Here is a 17,798-nt window from a genome sequence, read left to right on the forward strand (position 1 = left end):
TTGGCAGTGGAAGTAGAAATGGAGAAAAGAAGTTAAAGCTTGAAATAGTTCAAATTTTCAGGGTGAGGAGGGCAGGAAAGTAATTAAGGATGGCTTAGGTTCTGGCCAATGACAGGTAGATGTTTGTACCATTTACTATGATGAGGAACACCGTGGTGATATCAGATTTGATGCAGTGGGAATCAAGAGTTCTATTTTAGCTATGTTTAGATTCATATTTTTGTTAAAAACCCAAAAATGGGTAAAATTAGGCAGTTGGAAATATGTTTGATGCTCAATGGAGGAGATTAGAAATACAAATTTGAAAGACATTAATATGAAAATGACATTTAAGCCTTGGAACTATATGATATTATCCAGAGAGGCAGTTAAATCAGAGAAGACTAGAACCCCTGGTGAGGCCATAAGATTCAGACTCTGCAAAATTTCCACATATCCCAGTTATTTTGAAATGCAGCCAAATGAGGAAATACTGCTAATAATTTCATTTTCAATGGCTCTCATAAGTAAAGGGCTAAAGCAAGAAAGGGGGAAAAAATTAAATAAAAAGTGAACAGAAAAACACATCTTAATTTAGTGAAGTGGGTTCAAAAAGACATTGTATTGTATGTCTAAGCCAAACTCTGGGTTTACCAATTCCTGAAAAACCATTAGGAAACTTTTCAAAAATTAAAGAACCTAGGGACTTCCCTGGTGGTCCAGGGGTTAAGAGTCCATCTTGCAGTGCAGGGGACATGAGTTCAATTCCTGGTCAAGGAACTAAGATCCCATATGCCTCATAGTAACTAAGCCTGCATGCTCTGGAAGTGCAAGTGGAGAGCCCATGTGCCACAAGCCAATGCAGCCAATAAATAAAAATAAATATTTTTTAAAATTTGAATTAAAGAATGTAGATGATTTCTCTGTAATTTTGCCAGAGTACCAAACCCATGGAATATACTTACAGAATATGGAGCAAGGGACTAGGGAATCACTGTTCAGTAATATAATCAAAGTAGATGCATATACATGACAATTTATATACAACAAAAATGAAAATGACAGAAATCTTACTAAAAGAAAGGAGAAAAAATATGAGTGAACTTGAGATCTTTAGTCAAAGTGAGCAATTTCAAGTTTCCATATGTTTAAATTTTTAATAGGCAAAAATGTACCATTGATTGATTTTACATTTCTTTCTATCATTATTAATAGAAAATATACACATAACACTATATGTATACAGTCCTAAAAGAAGTAGTTGAAAAGGAAAGGTGTTTACCAAATGTTTGTCAAATACCTGTTTGAGATCTATCAAAACTGATAAAAATGAATATTTTTACAGCATCAGTTCAGTCACTTAGTCGTGTCCAGCTCTTTGCAACCCCATGGACTGCAGCATGCCAGGCTTCCCTGTCCATCATCAACTCGTGGAGCTGCCTCAAACTCGTGTCCATCATGGTGATGATGCCATCCAACCATCTCATCCTCTGTCATCCCCTTCTCCTCCCACCTTCAATCTTTCCCAGCATCAGGGTCTTTTCCAATGAATCAGTTCTTCATATCAGATGGCCAAAGTATTGGTGTTTCAGCTTCAGCATCTGTTCTTCCAATGAATATTCAGGACTGATTTCCTTCAGTATTGACTGGTTTGATCTCCTTGCAGTCCAAGGAGCATACTTCCCCCTGAATTGATTGAAGTAGTAATAGCTAATACTTGTTTGAATGCTTATTGCGTGCTAACCAGTATTATAATATTTTACATACACTAAATTTATCTAATCCTCATGCTAACCCTTTAAAGTATGTATTACTATCTCTCTGTTATAGATAAGAAATCTGATCACCAAAAAGTTAAGCAATATTCCCAAGTTCACACAGTTGATAACTAGAAATACAGGATTTCAGTCCAGAACATCTGACTCCATATGCTTTACACTATACTATTTTTCAAATATAGAATATAAAGATTACTATCATACAGAGGCAGATAATTTAAATTGTTTTATGACTCAGAGATGAGAATCATAACATTTAAACATGTACATATCATGAGGCAGTCAATTTTTGCTTATGTATTTTATTAAAGTAATTGGTGGTATGTAATTTTAATTCAAGGGAGTTCTTACAGTTTAAGACCATGAGCCAACTCATTTTAAAATGCTCTAAATACTACTCAATCCAGAATCAAAGGTTTAAATAGTGACCTCCAAGACATAAGCAGAATCATTATACTGAAATATTTGAATTACTTATCAATGTCATCAAGACAAAGGCACATTAGAGTTGAATAAAAATGTAGATCTTATGAAACTCAACTTACTGTTTAGGGCTTGGCAAATTGAATATCTTCTCTTTTACAGATTACTTTGGGCATTAGATAACTATTTAAGGTCATTTAAATGATATCTGCTGCAGCAATTTTATTTCCAAATCAATATGTACTAGTAATGGTAAGATTAATATATGTTATAATTTGAGTGTTAGAAATGCACGTTATTTAACAGCAAAATTTATTTGTAATATGTTCACTACCTAGAGAAAAAATATATTTAAATAAACATTTTCCTCATTCCTCATCTTATAGTTTTTTTCATAGCAAATAACTTTTGCGTTTATTAAATTTCTCCTAATACAATATCAGAGTATTTTCTAATTCTGAAACTGTTTTATTTACAGGCTTTTTCTATGATACTTTACTGAAGTCAGCTGGATGTAGTCTGGATGGCTTAGAAAACCTTGATGATCTAGATTTTCAGGCAACATTGGGAAACTTTGTCCAATATGTTCACAATAATGAATAGCTGCTTTTTATAAAGTTTCTCTAGGGCAAAGACCTATCTGCAGGTTGATTTAAAGTCAGAACAAGTAGTAAGAATTTCTGACAAGTTTCATCCCCTCACCTGAAGTCACATATTCAAGGGGGAGGAGTCCCGTTGAGAATCTATACCTTAACACACATCAGGAAAAACAGAATTCACAGTGGCACTGCAGGGAAAACATGAGTAAGCTGCAGCCCTGGAGAGCAAATATCCACGGGATCTATTGTCCACAGTGTGGGCTCCACGCTGATCAAGAAGCAGAATATCAGGGGAACTCTCTCTGGATCACAGTAATGTTAATCTTTAATATCTCTTGGAAAATAGTGTTCCTGAAAAACAACTTGTGGGAAGAAAAAGAGAATTTAGATCTGTAAGTTCTGATCCTTCTTTCTTTGAGAATGTTTAGAACAAATAGATATTGTAAATCTCTGTAGAGAAATTCTCCTTTTTAATCTCTATTATGAAGAAAAGATTAAATTTAGTCTCTAAGTTGAGGACATGACATTATTGCTCTTTTTGAAGATGGTTGATGTACAATATGATACGTTCCAGGTGTAGAGCATAATGATTCACAATTTGGGAAGGTTGTAATCCTGATACTGTTTTTGATTTATGATATCAGACATTTTGCTCCAGCATTTAAAAAAAAGAGAGGGAAGTGTAGATTAAATTGAAAATGAAGACTTGAAATACAGTATTTTATTCATGAAAACTGTAGAGCTAGAAAGGACTCAGATTCTTGGGAAGCTAATTCTGAGGAAATTACCAAAGGACTCTCTCAAAACAACTGTCTCAACTAGTCTACCAGTTAGTGTCCTGAACGTGTCCACTTGTGAATCATGGCCACAGTTTGAAGTAATTTCTTCAAAATATTCAGGAAATATATTTGAAATGGCATAAGAAACAAACAGCACAACGTGTCCTATACAAACAGATACCGTCACTAGTTTGATGTTTAACTGTTAATTTTCATTAATGTATTTCCCTAAGTTTTTTATCTTTTTTTTTATTCAACTTTTTAAAGAGCAGTTTCAAGTTTATAGCAAAACTGAGAGAAAGATATAGCTATTTCCCACACATGCCCTCCCTACTCATATGTACAACCTTCTCATTGTCAATATCATTCATCAGAACGGTACTTTTTTGAATTAGAGTAGTGATAAAGGACATTTTTTAAAGTGAGAGAAAGGTTAACAGATACTTTTGTATGAACAATGTACCAGTTTTGGTGCTATATTAGGTATTGAAATAAGAAAAATAAAGATACAAAGGATAAATGCCAGATCTACTACATAATACACGGGGAAAAAAAGGTATAAATCAAATTAGTAAACAAGATACAGAAATAGGACCACTCCTTCATTCCAACATAAGCCAAATAATGTGTTACAAGTAAATTCACTGACTCAATTAGGAGTAAGTTTCCTATATTACACTAGTGATATTTTAGAAGTGACATCATAGAGTCACATCATCTTAGAAACAGTTCTAGTTCAAACTCCAAATTAACATGTGAGAAAATTCAGACCTTGAGTTTAAGAGTGAACTCCCAAGGTCATCTAGATAAAAACATAATATTCAATTTATATATTAAATATAATATTAAATTTATTTATTTGGGGGGAGGTTCAAGAGGGAGGGGACATAGGTATACCTATGGCTGATTCATGTTGATGATTGGCAGAAACCAACACAATACTGTAAAGCAATTTGCTTTCAATTAAAAATAAATAAATTTAATTATAAAAATATTAGATGTATTTATTTTTAATGTACATTAAAATATATTAAATTTAATATAACATGGAATTTATTATCTAATTAATATTAAGTTTATCATAATATTTAAATTATATTGTAATATATAATAAATATTTATTAAATATAATGTTAAATATCATTTATTATTGATATAATATTAAATTTAAATTTATTTATTTATAAAAGAAACTACCACAAATACCAGGTTAGTTGGGCAACACTTAATTTTACCATTAATTTTTTCAATGATTAATTAATATAAATTCTCTCCCTTTGTTTACTACTGTATTTCATTAATTTAGTCTATATTGACCAATTTCCTCCTTCTTTTCTTCTTCCTCTCCTCCTCCACCACCACCACTTCCTTCAAGCCTTTCCTCTCTCTCCTTCTCCACTTCTCTTTCTCTTGCTCTTCTAATTCTAGGATTAGACACTGAAGGATTATGGACCAGAGAAATTATACTTCTCTACGTGGCTTCATTCTGCTTGGCTTCTCTGACCATCCCAAACTGGAGACGGTCCTGTCAGGAGTTGTCACTGTCTTCTACTTAATTACCTTGGTCGGTAACACAGCCATCATTCTTGCATCTCTCCTGGATTCCCATCTCCACACACCAATGTACTTTTTCCTCCGGAATTTATCTCTCCTAGATCTGTGTTTCACAACCAGCATCGTCCCCCAGATGCTGGTTAACTTGTGGGGACATGATAAGACCATCAGCTATGTGGGCTGCATCATTCAGCTCTATGTTTACATGTGGTTTGGCTCCATTGAGTGCCTTCTCCTAGCTGTTATGTCCTATGATCGTTTTACAGCTATCTGTAAGCCCTTGCATTATTTGGTCATCATGAACCCACATTTATGCCTCAAGATGGTTATCATAGTCTGGAGTATTAGTCTGGCCAATTCTGTGGTATTATGTACACTCACCCTGAATTTGCCTAGATGTGGAAACAACCTTCTGGATCATTTCTTGTGTGAGTTGCCAGCTATGGTCAAGATAGCTTGCATAGACACCACAGCAGTTGAAATGTCTGTTTTTGCTTTAGGCATTGTCATTGTCCTTACACCACTCGTCCTTATTCTTATATCCTATGGCTACATCGCCAAAGCTGTGCTGAGAATGAAATCAAAAGCAGGCCAGAGAAAAGCAGTTAATACCTGTGGATCTCATCTCACCGTAGTGTCCATCTTCTACGGAGCTATTATCTACATGTACCTGCAACCAGGTAACAATGCCTCCAAAGAGCAGGGTAAGTTCCTCACTCTTTTTTACACCATCATCACTCCAAGTCTCAACCCTCTCATTTACACCTTAAGAAATAAGGACATGAAAGATGCACTGAAGAAGCTGATGAGAGTTGACCACAAATTTACAACACTGAAGAGAAACTGAAAGTCATGGGAAAAAATTAGCGTGGGTAAGGCAATAAAATGCTTTCTAATTGCCTTTCACTTTTAGTGAGGCAAGGAATCCCTAGATCACAGAGGTCAATTAACATATTAATTCTTGTAGGCAGACATTTTGTGGATGCAAACAATATTATAATCATCCTACTTTTATGCCTCTGATTATGACATTATTATCATTATCTTGAGTAAAAGGTCTTTGTAACTTAAGTCTATTACCTCTTTATCATGATACAAAAGAGTGAGAAGACACAATTTAAGGGATTTTAAAGGTGACATTTTATTCATTTCTCAGTCACTCATGAAAGATTTATTTCATGATTGTCTTAATCTCAATGAAAAGAAAATATGACAACTTTGAGATTAGGTAGGCTTTTGACATAGATCTACAGAATCATGGAATTTACATAAATTTTGAGAAATGTAATATTTGTACATAGTGGAATTTCATAAAATGAATAATATTTTAATTTTCATTTAGTATGATACAGTATGTAATATTTTATGGTAAATGCAATGACATTTGAGTTAAATTTTGATATTTTCTATTATTTGATACCTATCTCTAAAGGATACCATTATTTAATAATTATAATCTTTATTTAATAAGTATAATCTAGATAGATTTGGAAGGATACATTGCTGTACTCTAAGTAACATAATATTTTCTCCTGTATCATTTCTTAATTCTTAAAATGTGAAAAGGGAAGAGTCACTGGATAATTTTTACTTTCTCAGTGAGGACAGTAATGACTTGAGAGCATGCATGCTCAATCACTCCACTCATGTCCAACTCTTTGCAACCCTATAGACTAAAGCTGCCAGGTTCCTCTGTCCATGGGATTCTCCAGGCAAGAATAGTGGAGTGGGTTGCCATGCCTTCCTCCAGGGCATCCAAGGATCAAATCTGGGTCTCCCACATTGCAGGTGGATTCTCAACTGCTGAGCTACCAGGGAAGCCCCCAATGACTCACATAAAATACACTTAATATTATCTAGAATAGTGTAGATATTCTTACTTTCCACATAATACCTTTTTACAGTTGACTTCAGAAACAGTTCACTAGCTCATAAAAAATTTTCACAGAGAGAATTTAAGTTCTGTGGTAAGTTTGCTCTTAACTTAGTACAGTTTATAGTTAGTAGCATTAAGAAATACATTATTTGCTATCTTCAATTATCTAAGCATAAAAAAAATAATAGTAATGGACTCAGCAGAAAATTATATTATGTTATGATTGTTTTCTTATTTAACTACTTTTATTTTTTTCTTAAATCTATTCTGCATTTGGGTTCCAAATTAAACCAAATTTCAAATACTTAATCTCCCTTTTATTTCTCAATAATAAATCTGTATATACTTGGAATTTACATTAAATTACAATAAATCCTTTAGGTACATTGAGTTTCTATAAACTAACCAGAATTTTTATAATTTAGTAAGCTTGACCTCACATTTGTATACTAATATGTCACTTGAAAATATAACTGATAAGTGTAATTAACATTAATAATAAGAAAATGTAATTAAATTTGAACAAGGGTTACTTTCCTAACCAAGTCTCACATCAATACTTACAAGAATTTACCACATATGCTCTAGTCATCTAACTTAAATGCTCTGCTAGCACAGTGTCAATATTCTTGAAGTAATATTAAAGGTTAATTGGAGGAAAAAAAATGTATGATACAAATATTAAACTAGGACTCAGAAGACTACATACACCTAATCTCAAAATTACCTTGAGAAAAAAAATTAATGTTTCTAAGTCTTAGTTTTCTTAAATTTAAAATGGATATTATAATGAGCTCCTTATTTTCCTGTCACTTCTTTCACTGATTTACTAAATTTAGCTTCACTATCTTCATCTCAGCATAAAACAGTAGTGGATATCCCTGGTGTGTAGGGGGTGGGAAGTTTTTCCAAAATAGGATGGTGCTGGGTGCCAGGCTCTCACTTGGAGCCAGAGAACTTCCTAAGGTAAACAAATGATGAATCTGACAGAATTGATTTTGTGCTTCCTGATCCCTGTATTATAAATTAAAATGGAGAATTATGCATATAAGCAAAAATGATACCATCTTATCTGTTTGAGAAAACATTACATAATATAATTAGAGGATATCTATACCCAAACTACTTAAGTTTATGTGTTAAACTGCTTAACACAGGTGGTAAGTACAAAGACTCTCAGGAAAGTAATGGATAAGTCTGATTAGGAGGAAATGGAAATATATTGATGAAGCAGATGGCACTAGAGTTAAACTCTAAAGATTCTGTAATATCTGAATATAGCAGAAAACATTCAAGTGAAAATGGTGTGATAAAGTATGGAGGCTAAAAACCAGCATGGATGGTTTTTAGAATGAAGGGTACAAGTAAATAGCCTTTAAGTAGATCAAAAGTGTATTGGTAAACAGAAATCAGATTAAACAATCAATAAGAAAATATGTATGAAATGCTTACTGTGTGAAAGGCACTATAAGAAAACACCTCATGTGTTTGAATATTATATGGTTAACATTTAGGAACCACTGTTTTTGCCTCAGCAAATAAATACAACAGATAAAGAAAATGTGTGGTATGTGTGTGTGTGTGTGTGTGTACACAATGGAATATTATTTAGCCATTAAAAAAGAAGATTCTGCCACTTGCAAAAAAAAAATGGATGGAACTTAAAGGCATTATGCTAGGAGAAATAAATCAGGCAGAGAAAGATACTGTATGACTTTACTTACATGTAGAATCTAAAAAAACTGAACACATTGATACAGAAAACAGATTAGTGGTTGCCAAAGGCTGGGCACAGGGGGAAAAGAATGACAAGAGACTGGCAAAACAGGTAAAGGTGGTCAGAAAGTGCAAATATCCAGTTATAAGATAAGTTCTGGAGTATAATGGACAGCATAGTGACTATAGTTAACAATGCTATACAGTGTACTGTATATTTGAGAGTTGCCCAGAGAGTAAATCTTAAAAATTCCCATCACAAGAAAAAAAAAATTGTAGCTGTATCTGGTGATAAAAAGTTAACTAACTTATTATGGTAATAGATAATATAGTAATAGGATTACCATAATAAGTTAGCTAACTTTTAGATTGCAAAACTAATACAGTGTTATATGTCAATTATATCTCAACAAAAATAAAAATAAAGAATACCATTTTTAAAAGAATATATTAATATTTCTAAAAAAATACTCCACTAACATCATTCACTAATCAAGTACCTCTACCTGAAATGAGTCCAGAAAAGAAAATCATTAAATCAATGATCTTTCAACACCACTGAATCCAAACACCCATGTGAAACTTAGTTTCTGTAATTTGTTATTATATAAATACACAAAATGATGGACTGCCATAAATTTTCAAGCATGCCTACCATTTTGATTTTGAAAAGAAAGACAAATATGTCTGCGTAGTAGATATATTAACTAGAAATACATATCACATTGATCAAGCATCAGAATATTTAGACCTAAAAAAAAGAATATTTAAACATATTAAATTTCAATTAAATTACTATAAGTATGAAACATATACCTGTCAGACATTATGATGGATTGGAAATATAAATTTTAAGAGAAATTCCTTCTGTACTATTCCCAGTTAACAAAAGACTTACGTATATTAAAAAAAAAAAAAAACTGCACTAACACACACAAAATTTCCCTTTTCTCTACATCCTCACCAACACTTGTATTTCTTGCCTTCCAAATGCTGGCCATTCTAACAAGGTATAAGGTGATATGTCTTTATGGTTTTGATTTGCATTTCAGTTTTGTCTCAAGTATATGTTATAGGTTAGACAAAGCTTAATAAATTAATAATCTCTTTAATAAATGATAATGATTATAAAGTGTAAAAAAATTCAAAATGGAAATAATATACCAGATATGCAATAGAGAGAAACTGTAGACGTTGTGAGCAGAATTCTTTCTTACAGAGTAGCTTATAAGATTTTCCCAGTTCCCTGGATGTTAAAGAGAAAAACTACAGACTCAGAATGGCAGTCCTTGTGCTAAAGCCCATGATACCAAACCTAGATTTAATACCTAACCTAACTGCAGTTACAACCTTCACCACAAATGTAATCTTAATCAACCAGTATGGAACTTTGTGGTCAGCAAGAATGAAGTAATCTGTCACACGGCCCTTCTTCATTCTCCCAGAGGAAGAGGCAATCTGCATGAAAAAACCCCTTGCTATTTTCTTCCTCCCAAAAACATTTTCTGGCCTAAAAATAATCCTCAGTTTTCTGTCCTAATAGCTGCCTTACCACATCTTTCTTCCTATAAAAACCTTCCTGGTACTTCCTTGGTGGTCCCATGATTGAGAATTCACCTCACAGTGCAGGGGACCTGGGTGCAGTCCCTGGTCAGGAAACTAAGATCCCCCATGTCACAGAGCAACTAAGCCCGCTGGCTGCAACTACAAAGCCCACATGCCCCAACTAGAATCTGTACTGCAAAGAAAGATCACGCATGACACAACAAAGATCCTACATGCTGCAACTAACATGCAATGCAGCCAATAAATAAATACTTGAAAAGAAAAAAACTTCCTTTTTGTTCAACCCCTTGTAATGCCTTTCTGATTAGATGAGATGCTGCTCAGTTCAAAAATCACCTAATAAATTAGAACTTAAAATTAGTCAGTTAAATTTTGTTTTTTAACACCTAAGTAGATCCCTAAGGAATCATCTCATGAATTGTCATTAAAACAATTGGAAATAGAGGACATATAGATGTGTTATCAAATATATTGAGCTATCAAGTTCTGGGGCAAAATAAAGGAGCTCCTATCCTAATCTCTTCAGGCACGTATTAACAAATCACTGGATGAGTGGACCAGACTAATGGCAAAGTATACCATCTTAACAGAATGTTTGGATATGACACCAAAAGCACAAGTAACAAAACCAAAACTCAACAAGTGGAACTACATCAAACTAAAAAGCAAAAGAGAAAATTTACAAAATAAAAAGGCAACCTACAGAATGGGAGAAATTTTACAAATCATATATCTGAGAAGTGGCTAGTATCCAAAGTATACATGGTAATGCAAAATGATACAGCCACTATGGAGAACAGTATGGAGATTCCTTTAAAAAAAAAAAAAAAACTAGGAATAAATCTACCATATGACCCAACAATCCCACTACTGGGCATATACCCTAACAATCCCACTACTGGGCATATACCCTGAGGAAACCATAACTGAAAAAGACACATGCACTCCAGTGTTGATTGCAGCACTATTTACAATAGCTAGAACATGGAAGCAATCTAGTTGTCCATCAACAGATGAATAGATAAAGAAGTTGTGGTACATATACACAATGGAATATTATTCAGCCATAAAAAGGAACACATTTGACTCCGTTCTAATAATGTGGATGAACCTAGAGCCTATTATACAGAGTGAAGTAAGTCAGAAAGAGAAAGACAAATATCATGTATTAATGCAAATATATGGAATCTAGAAAGATGGTACTGATGAACCTATTTGCAGGGCAGCAATGGAGACACAGACTTAGAGAAAAGACGTGTGGGCACAGGGGAGGAAGGAGAGGGTGGGACAAACTGAGAGAGTAGCATTGAAACATATATATTAACATATGTAAAATTAGATAACCAGTGGAAATTTACACTATGATGCAGGGAGTTCAAATCTGGTGCTCTGTGATAATCTAGAGGGGTAGAAGGGGTGGGAGGTGGGAATAAGGGTTCAAGAGGGAGGGGACATACATAAACCTACGGCTGATTCATGTTGATATATGGCAGAAGCCAACACAACATTGTAAAGCAACCATCCTTCAATTAAAAATAATTAATTTGTTAAAAAAAAAACACACAACTCAATAACAAAAAAAAAAATTCAATTTCAAAATGGGCAAAAGTACTGAATAGAAAATTTTTCAAAGAAGACACACAAATGGCAAACATGTAAATTAGGAAGTGCTCAATGTCAGTCATCATCAGGGAAATGCAAATAAACACCATAATGACATAGCACCTTACACCTATTAGAATGACCAGTATCTGGAAGGCAAGAAATACAAGTGTTGTGCACCACAACTAGAGAGTCTATGCACTGGAAAGAAAGACCACATACAGCTAAATAAATAAAGTTCAGAAAAACAAAAGATTGTGTCTCAATTAGTCCTACCCATTACAATTTAAGTATTTTCACACTCATCCAATGTGTAGAAGTTACTCAAGAAGTCTCTGGATTTCTTTCAGAGGGAATTGCTGTATGTGCTACTGTACAATGGATGTATCCATAGGAAGAGTGGAGTTCAGGAACTAGCTTTGTTTTAATTTTGGTTGACCCCTATCTCAAGGAGTTCACATTATGTTCTAAGTACATAGCAATCTTGAAAGATTTCAGACAAGTAAATGAAAATATTTCATTTAGATTTTTTTTATTTTATTTTATTTAACTTTACAATATTGTATTGGCTTTGCCATATATCAAAATGAATCTGCCACAGGTCATTTAGATTTTTTAAGAACAATTTTGGCTGTCATATAGAGAATGGATTTAGCAGGGATAAAGATAAGAGGCAATTGAGTAACCCGGGGTTGGGGGTGGGGGAGGAAGACAGGTGCTCAGTGTAAATAACAGTAGAAATGGGGAGAACAGGCAAAGTTTGAAATAGTTCAGACTTTCAAGGTAAGGGCAGGGAAGTAATTAAGGATGACAGGTTTCTGGCCATTGACAGGTAGATGTTTGTACCATTTACTATGATTAGGAAGACTGAGGTACTATCAGATTTGGTGCAGTGGGATCAAGAGTTCTATTTTAGCCATGCATGCGGTGCATGCACTCAGCAGTATCCGACTCTTTGCGACCCTATGAACCACAGCTGGCTAGCAGCCAACCAGGCTCCTCTGTCCACAAGATTTGCCTGGCAAGAATATTGGAGTTGGTTGCCATTTCCTCCTCCAAGGAAGCCCATTTTAGCCATGTTAGGTTCATATTCTTATTAGACATTCAAATTTGAACAAAATTAGGTGGTGGGCATTACTAGTTTCATGCTCAATAGAGAAGACCAGAAATATAAATTTGAAAGCCATCAACATGTAGATGGCATTTAAAGCCCTGAAACTATATTATCCAGAGACGCAGTAGAAGCAGAATAATATAGCCTCTGGTGAGAGCATAAGCATCTCAGATTTTGTATTTCTAAAATTTCCACATACCTCAGTTATTCTGAAAAGCAGCCAAAGGGGGAAGCTAATAATTTCATTCTAAATGGTTCCTGTTAGTAAAGGGCTAAAGAAAGCAAGGAAAAAATGGGGAAATAGAAAGTGATCAGAAAAACATCTCGATTTAGTCAAGGGGTTCAAAAAAGACACTATATTGCATATCTAACACAAAAACACCTGCTTCACAATCTGAATCTACCCATTGCTGGAAAACCAATGAGAAAATTTTCAAACACTAAAGAATCCAGATGATTTCTCTGTAATTTCTCCAGAGTAGCAAACCCATAGGATATAATCACAGAATAAGGAGCAAGGCAACCCGGTGCCCTGTGACAATCTATAAGGGTAGGAAGGGGTCTGGCATGTGAGGGAGGTTCAAGAGGAAGGAGACATATGTATACTTATGGTTGATTCATGTTGGTGTATGGCAGAAGCCAATACAACATGAAGCGATTATCCTCCAAGTAAAAATAAATTAAAAAAAAAAAAAGAATAAAGAGCAGGAGAATAGGAAAGTTACTGTGCAAGAATGGAATTAAATATATATGACATATATATGACAATTCATATACATTTTTGTTTTCAAAGAAAAAAAAATGAGTATTTTTGATGTTTGGGCTCCAACTATAAAGTTAAATTACAACTTGAACTTTTTTTAAAGAAAAAAGAGAACTATAGAAAATTAAAAGAGAGACATGAAAATACATGTTTAAAATTGAGATCTTTAGTCAAAGTGAGTATTTTCAACTATCCATATGTTTAGAATTTTGATAGACCAAAAATCCCAATTAATTGATTTTGTTTCTTATTTGAGTTCAGTTCAGTTCAGTCGCTCAGTCGAGTCCGACTCTTTGCAACCCCATGAATTGCAGCACGCCAGGCCTCCCTGTCCATCACCACCTCCCGGAGTTCATCCAAACTCATGTCCATCGAGTCGGTGATGCCATCCAGCCATCTCATCCTCTGTCATCCCCTTCTCCTCCTGCCCCCAATCCCTCTCAGCATCAGAGTTTCTTATTATCCTAATTTAAAACAATATATAATAATATATATACAAAATACATATGCAGTATGTATTTAATTCTAAAGGAACTGGTTGAAACAGGGAAAGTACTTACCAGATGTTTTATCAAGTATCTGTGTTAGCTCTCCCAAAATTTATTAAAATGAACATTGTTATACCATACAGACTCCCTAAATTGATTGAAATAGTAATAGCTTATTTATTTGAATGTTTACTGTGTGTCAACCAATACTGTAATATTTTACAAATGGTTAATTCATTTAACCATGGTTCCAAATAGGAAAAGGAGTACGTCAAGGCTGTATATTGTCACCCTGCTTATTTAACTTATATGCAGAGTACATCATGAGAAACGCTAGGCTGGATGAAGCACAAGCTGAAATCAAGATTGCCAGAAGAAATATCAATAACTTCAGATATGCAGATGACACCACCCTTATGGCAGAAAGTGAAGAAGAACTAAAGAGCCTATTGATGAAAGTGAAAGAGGAGAGTGAAAAAGTTGGCTTAATAAAGCTCAACATTCAGAAAACTAAGATCATGGCATCCACTCCCTTCACTTCATGGCAAATAGATGGGGAAACAGTGGAAACAGTGGCTGACTTTATTTTTTTAAGCTCCAAAATCACTGCAGATGGTGAATGCAGCCAAGACATTAAAAGACGCTTACTCCTTGGAAGGAAAGTTATGACCAACCTAGAAAGAATATTAAAAAGCAGAGACATTACTTTGTCAACAAAGTCCATCTAGTCAAGGCTATGGTTTTTCCAGTAGTCATGTATGGATATGAGAATTGGACCATAAAGAAAGCTGAGTGCTGAAGAATTGATGCTTTTGAAGTGTGGTGTTGGAGAAGACTCTTGAGAGTCCCTTGGACTGCAAAGACATCCAACCAGTCCATCCTAAAGGAGATCAGTCCTGGGTGTTCATTGGAAGGACTGATGCTAAAGCTGAAACTCCAGTACTTTGGCCACCTGATATGAAGAGCTGACTCATTTGAAAAGACCCTGATGCTAGGAAAGATTGAAGGCAGGCGGAGAAGAGGACGACAGAGGATGAAATAGTTGGACGGCATCACCGACTCAATAGACATTTGTTTCGGTAGACTCAGGAGTTGGTGATGGACAGGGAGGTCTGCCATGCTGCAGTCCATGGGGTCACAAAGAGTTAGACACGACTGAGTGACTGAACTGAACTGAATTCATTTAAACTCGTACTAACCCTCTAAGTATGTATTGTTACTATCCTCCTATTATAGATAACAACTCTGAGGCACCAAAATGTTAAGTAATTTTCCCAGGTTTACACAGCTAATAACTGGAATCCCTGGAATTTCAGTCCAAAATATCTGGCTCCATCTACTTCACACTATCAGATCAGATCAGATCAGTCGCTCAGTCGTGTCCAACTCTTTGCGACCCCATGTATCGCAGCACGCCAGGCCTCCCTGTCCGTCACCAACTATGTCTTTTTTTTTTTTTCCTAAAAAAAATAAAATGAATCCACCACAGGTATACATGTGTTCCCCATCCTGAACCCTCCTCCCTCCTCCCTCCCCATACCATCCCTCTGGGTCGTCCCAGTGCACCAGCCCCAACCATCCAGTATCGTGCATTGAACCTGGACTGGCATCTCGTTTCATACATGATATTTTACATGTTTCAATGCCATTCTCCCAAATCATCCCACCCTCTCCCTCTCCCACAGAGTCCATAAGACTGTTCTATACATCAGTGTCTCTTTTGCTGTCTCGTATACAGGGTTATCATTACCATCTTTCTAAATTCCATATATATGCATTAGTATACTGTATTGGTGTTTTTCCTTCTGGCTTACTTCACTCTGTATAATAGGCTCCAGTTTCATCCACCTCATTAGAACTGATTCAAATGTATTCTTTTTAATGGCTGAGTAATACTCCATTGTGTATATGTACCACTGCTTTCTTATCCATTCATCTGCTGATGGACATCTAGGTTGCTTCCATGTCCTGGCTATTATAAACAGTGCTGCGATGAACATTGGGGTACACGTGTCTCTTTCCCTTCTGGTTTCCTCAGTGTGTATGCCCAGCAGTGGGGTTGCTGGATCATAAGGCAGTTCTATTTCCAGTTTTTTAAGGAATCTCCACACTGTTCTCCATAGTGGCTGTACTAGTTTGCATTCCCACCAACAGTGTAAGAGGGTTCCCTTTTCTCCACACCCTCTCCAGCATTTATTGTTTGTAGACTTTTGGATCGCAGCCATTCTGACTGGTGTGAAATGGTACCTCATTGTGGTTTTGATTTGCATTTCTCTGATAATGAGTGATGTTGAGCATCTTTTCATGTGCTTGTTAGCCATCTGTATGTCTTCCTTGGAGAAATGTCTATTTAGATCTTTGGCCCATTTTTTGATTGAGTCATTTATTTTTCTGGAGTTGAGCTGTAGGAGTTGCTTGTATATTTTTGAGATTAGTTGTTTGTCGGTTGCTTCATTTGCTATTATTTTCTCCCATTCTGAAGGCTGTCTTTTCACCTTGCTAATAGTTTCCTTTGATGTGCAGAAGCTTTTAAGTTTAATTAGGTCCCATTTGTTTATTTTTGCTTTTATTTCCAATATTCTGGGAGGTGGGTCATAGAGGATCCTGCTGTGATGTATGTCAGAGAGTGTTTTGCCTATGTTCTCATCTAGGAGTTTTATAGTTTCTGGTCTTACGTTGAGATCTTTAATCCATTTTGAGTTTATTTTTGTATATGGTGTTAGAAAGTGTTCTAGTTTCATTCTTTTACAAGTGGTTGACCAGATTTCCCAGCACCACTTGTTAAAGAGATTGTCTTTAATCCATTGTATATTCTTGCCTCCTTTGTCAAAGATAAGGTGTCCATATGTGCGTGGATTTATCTCTGGGCTTTCTATTTTGTTCCACTGATCTATATTTCTGTCTTTGTGCCAGTACCATACTGTCTTGATAACTGTGGCTTTGTAGTAGAGCCTGAAGTCAGGTAGGTTGATTCCTCCAGTTCCATTTTTCTTTCTCAAGATCGCTTTGGCTATTCGAGGTTTTTTGTATTTCCATACAAATTGTGAAATTATTTGTTCTAGCTCTGTGAAGAATACTGTTGGTAGCTTGATAGGGATTGCATTGAATCTATAAATTGCTTTGGGTAGTATACTCATTTTCACTATATTGATTCTTCCAATCCATGAACATGGTATATTTCTCCATCTATTAGTGTCCTCTTTGATTTCTTTCACCAGTGTTTTATAATTTTCTACATATAGGTCTTTAGTTTCTTTAGGTAGATATATTCCTAAGTATTTTATTCTTTTCGTTGCAATGGTGAATGGAATTGTTTCCTTAATTTCTCTTTCTGTTTTCTCATTATTAGTGTATAGGAATGCAAGGGATTTCTGTGTGTTGATTTTATATCCTGCAACTTTACTATAATCATTGATTAGTTCTAGTAATTTTCTGGTGGAGTCTTTAGGGTTTTCTATGTAGAGGATCATGTCATCTGCAAATAGTGAGAGTTTTACTTCTTCTTTTCCAATTTGGATTCCTTTTATTGCTTTTTCTGCTCTGATTGCTGTGGCCAAAACT

General features: G+C 35.0%; 1 protein-coding gene and 1 pseudogene across 2 annotated transcripts in view; one reads left to right on the forward strand and one right to left on the reverse strand.

The window, feature by feature from the left end:
• Positions 1-17,798, reverse strand: part of LOC147347261 (olfactory receptor 2J3-like) — a 148,439-nt pseudogene that overhangs the window by 36,844 nt on the left and 93,797 nt on the right. The window lies entirely within an intron of this gene.
• Positions 2,975-11,836, forward strand: LOC147347263 (olfactory receptor 2W1). The gene has a single exon (XM_086369712.1). It carries the CDS (start codon positions 5,006-5,008, stop codon positions 5,957-5,959), a length of 954 nt encoding a protein of 317 aa, XP_086225838.1. The 5' UTR covers positions 2,975-5,005; the 3' UTR covers positions 5,960-11,836.

The sequence above is a fragment of the Bos grunniens genome, chromosome 23 (assembly GCF_055505025.1).
Source record: "Bos grunniens cultivar Pamir isolate PY7600 chromosome 23, Bosgru_T2T1.0, whole genome shotgun sequence".
NCBI lineage: Eukaryota > Metazoa > Chordata > Mammalia > Artiodactyla > Bovidae > Bos > Bos grunniens.

Coding starts and splice junctions, on each gene's coding strand:
- LOC147347263 (XM_086369712.1), top strand. CDS start 5,006: ATGGACCAGAGAAATTATACTTCTCTACGTGGCTTCATTCTGCTTGGC.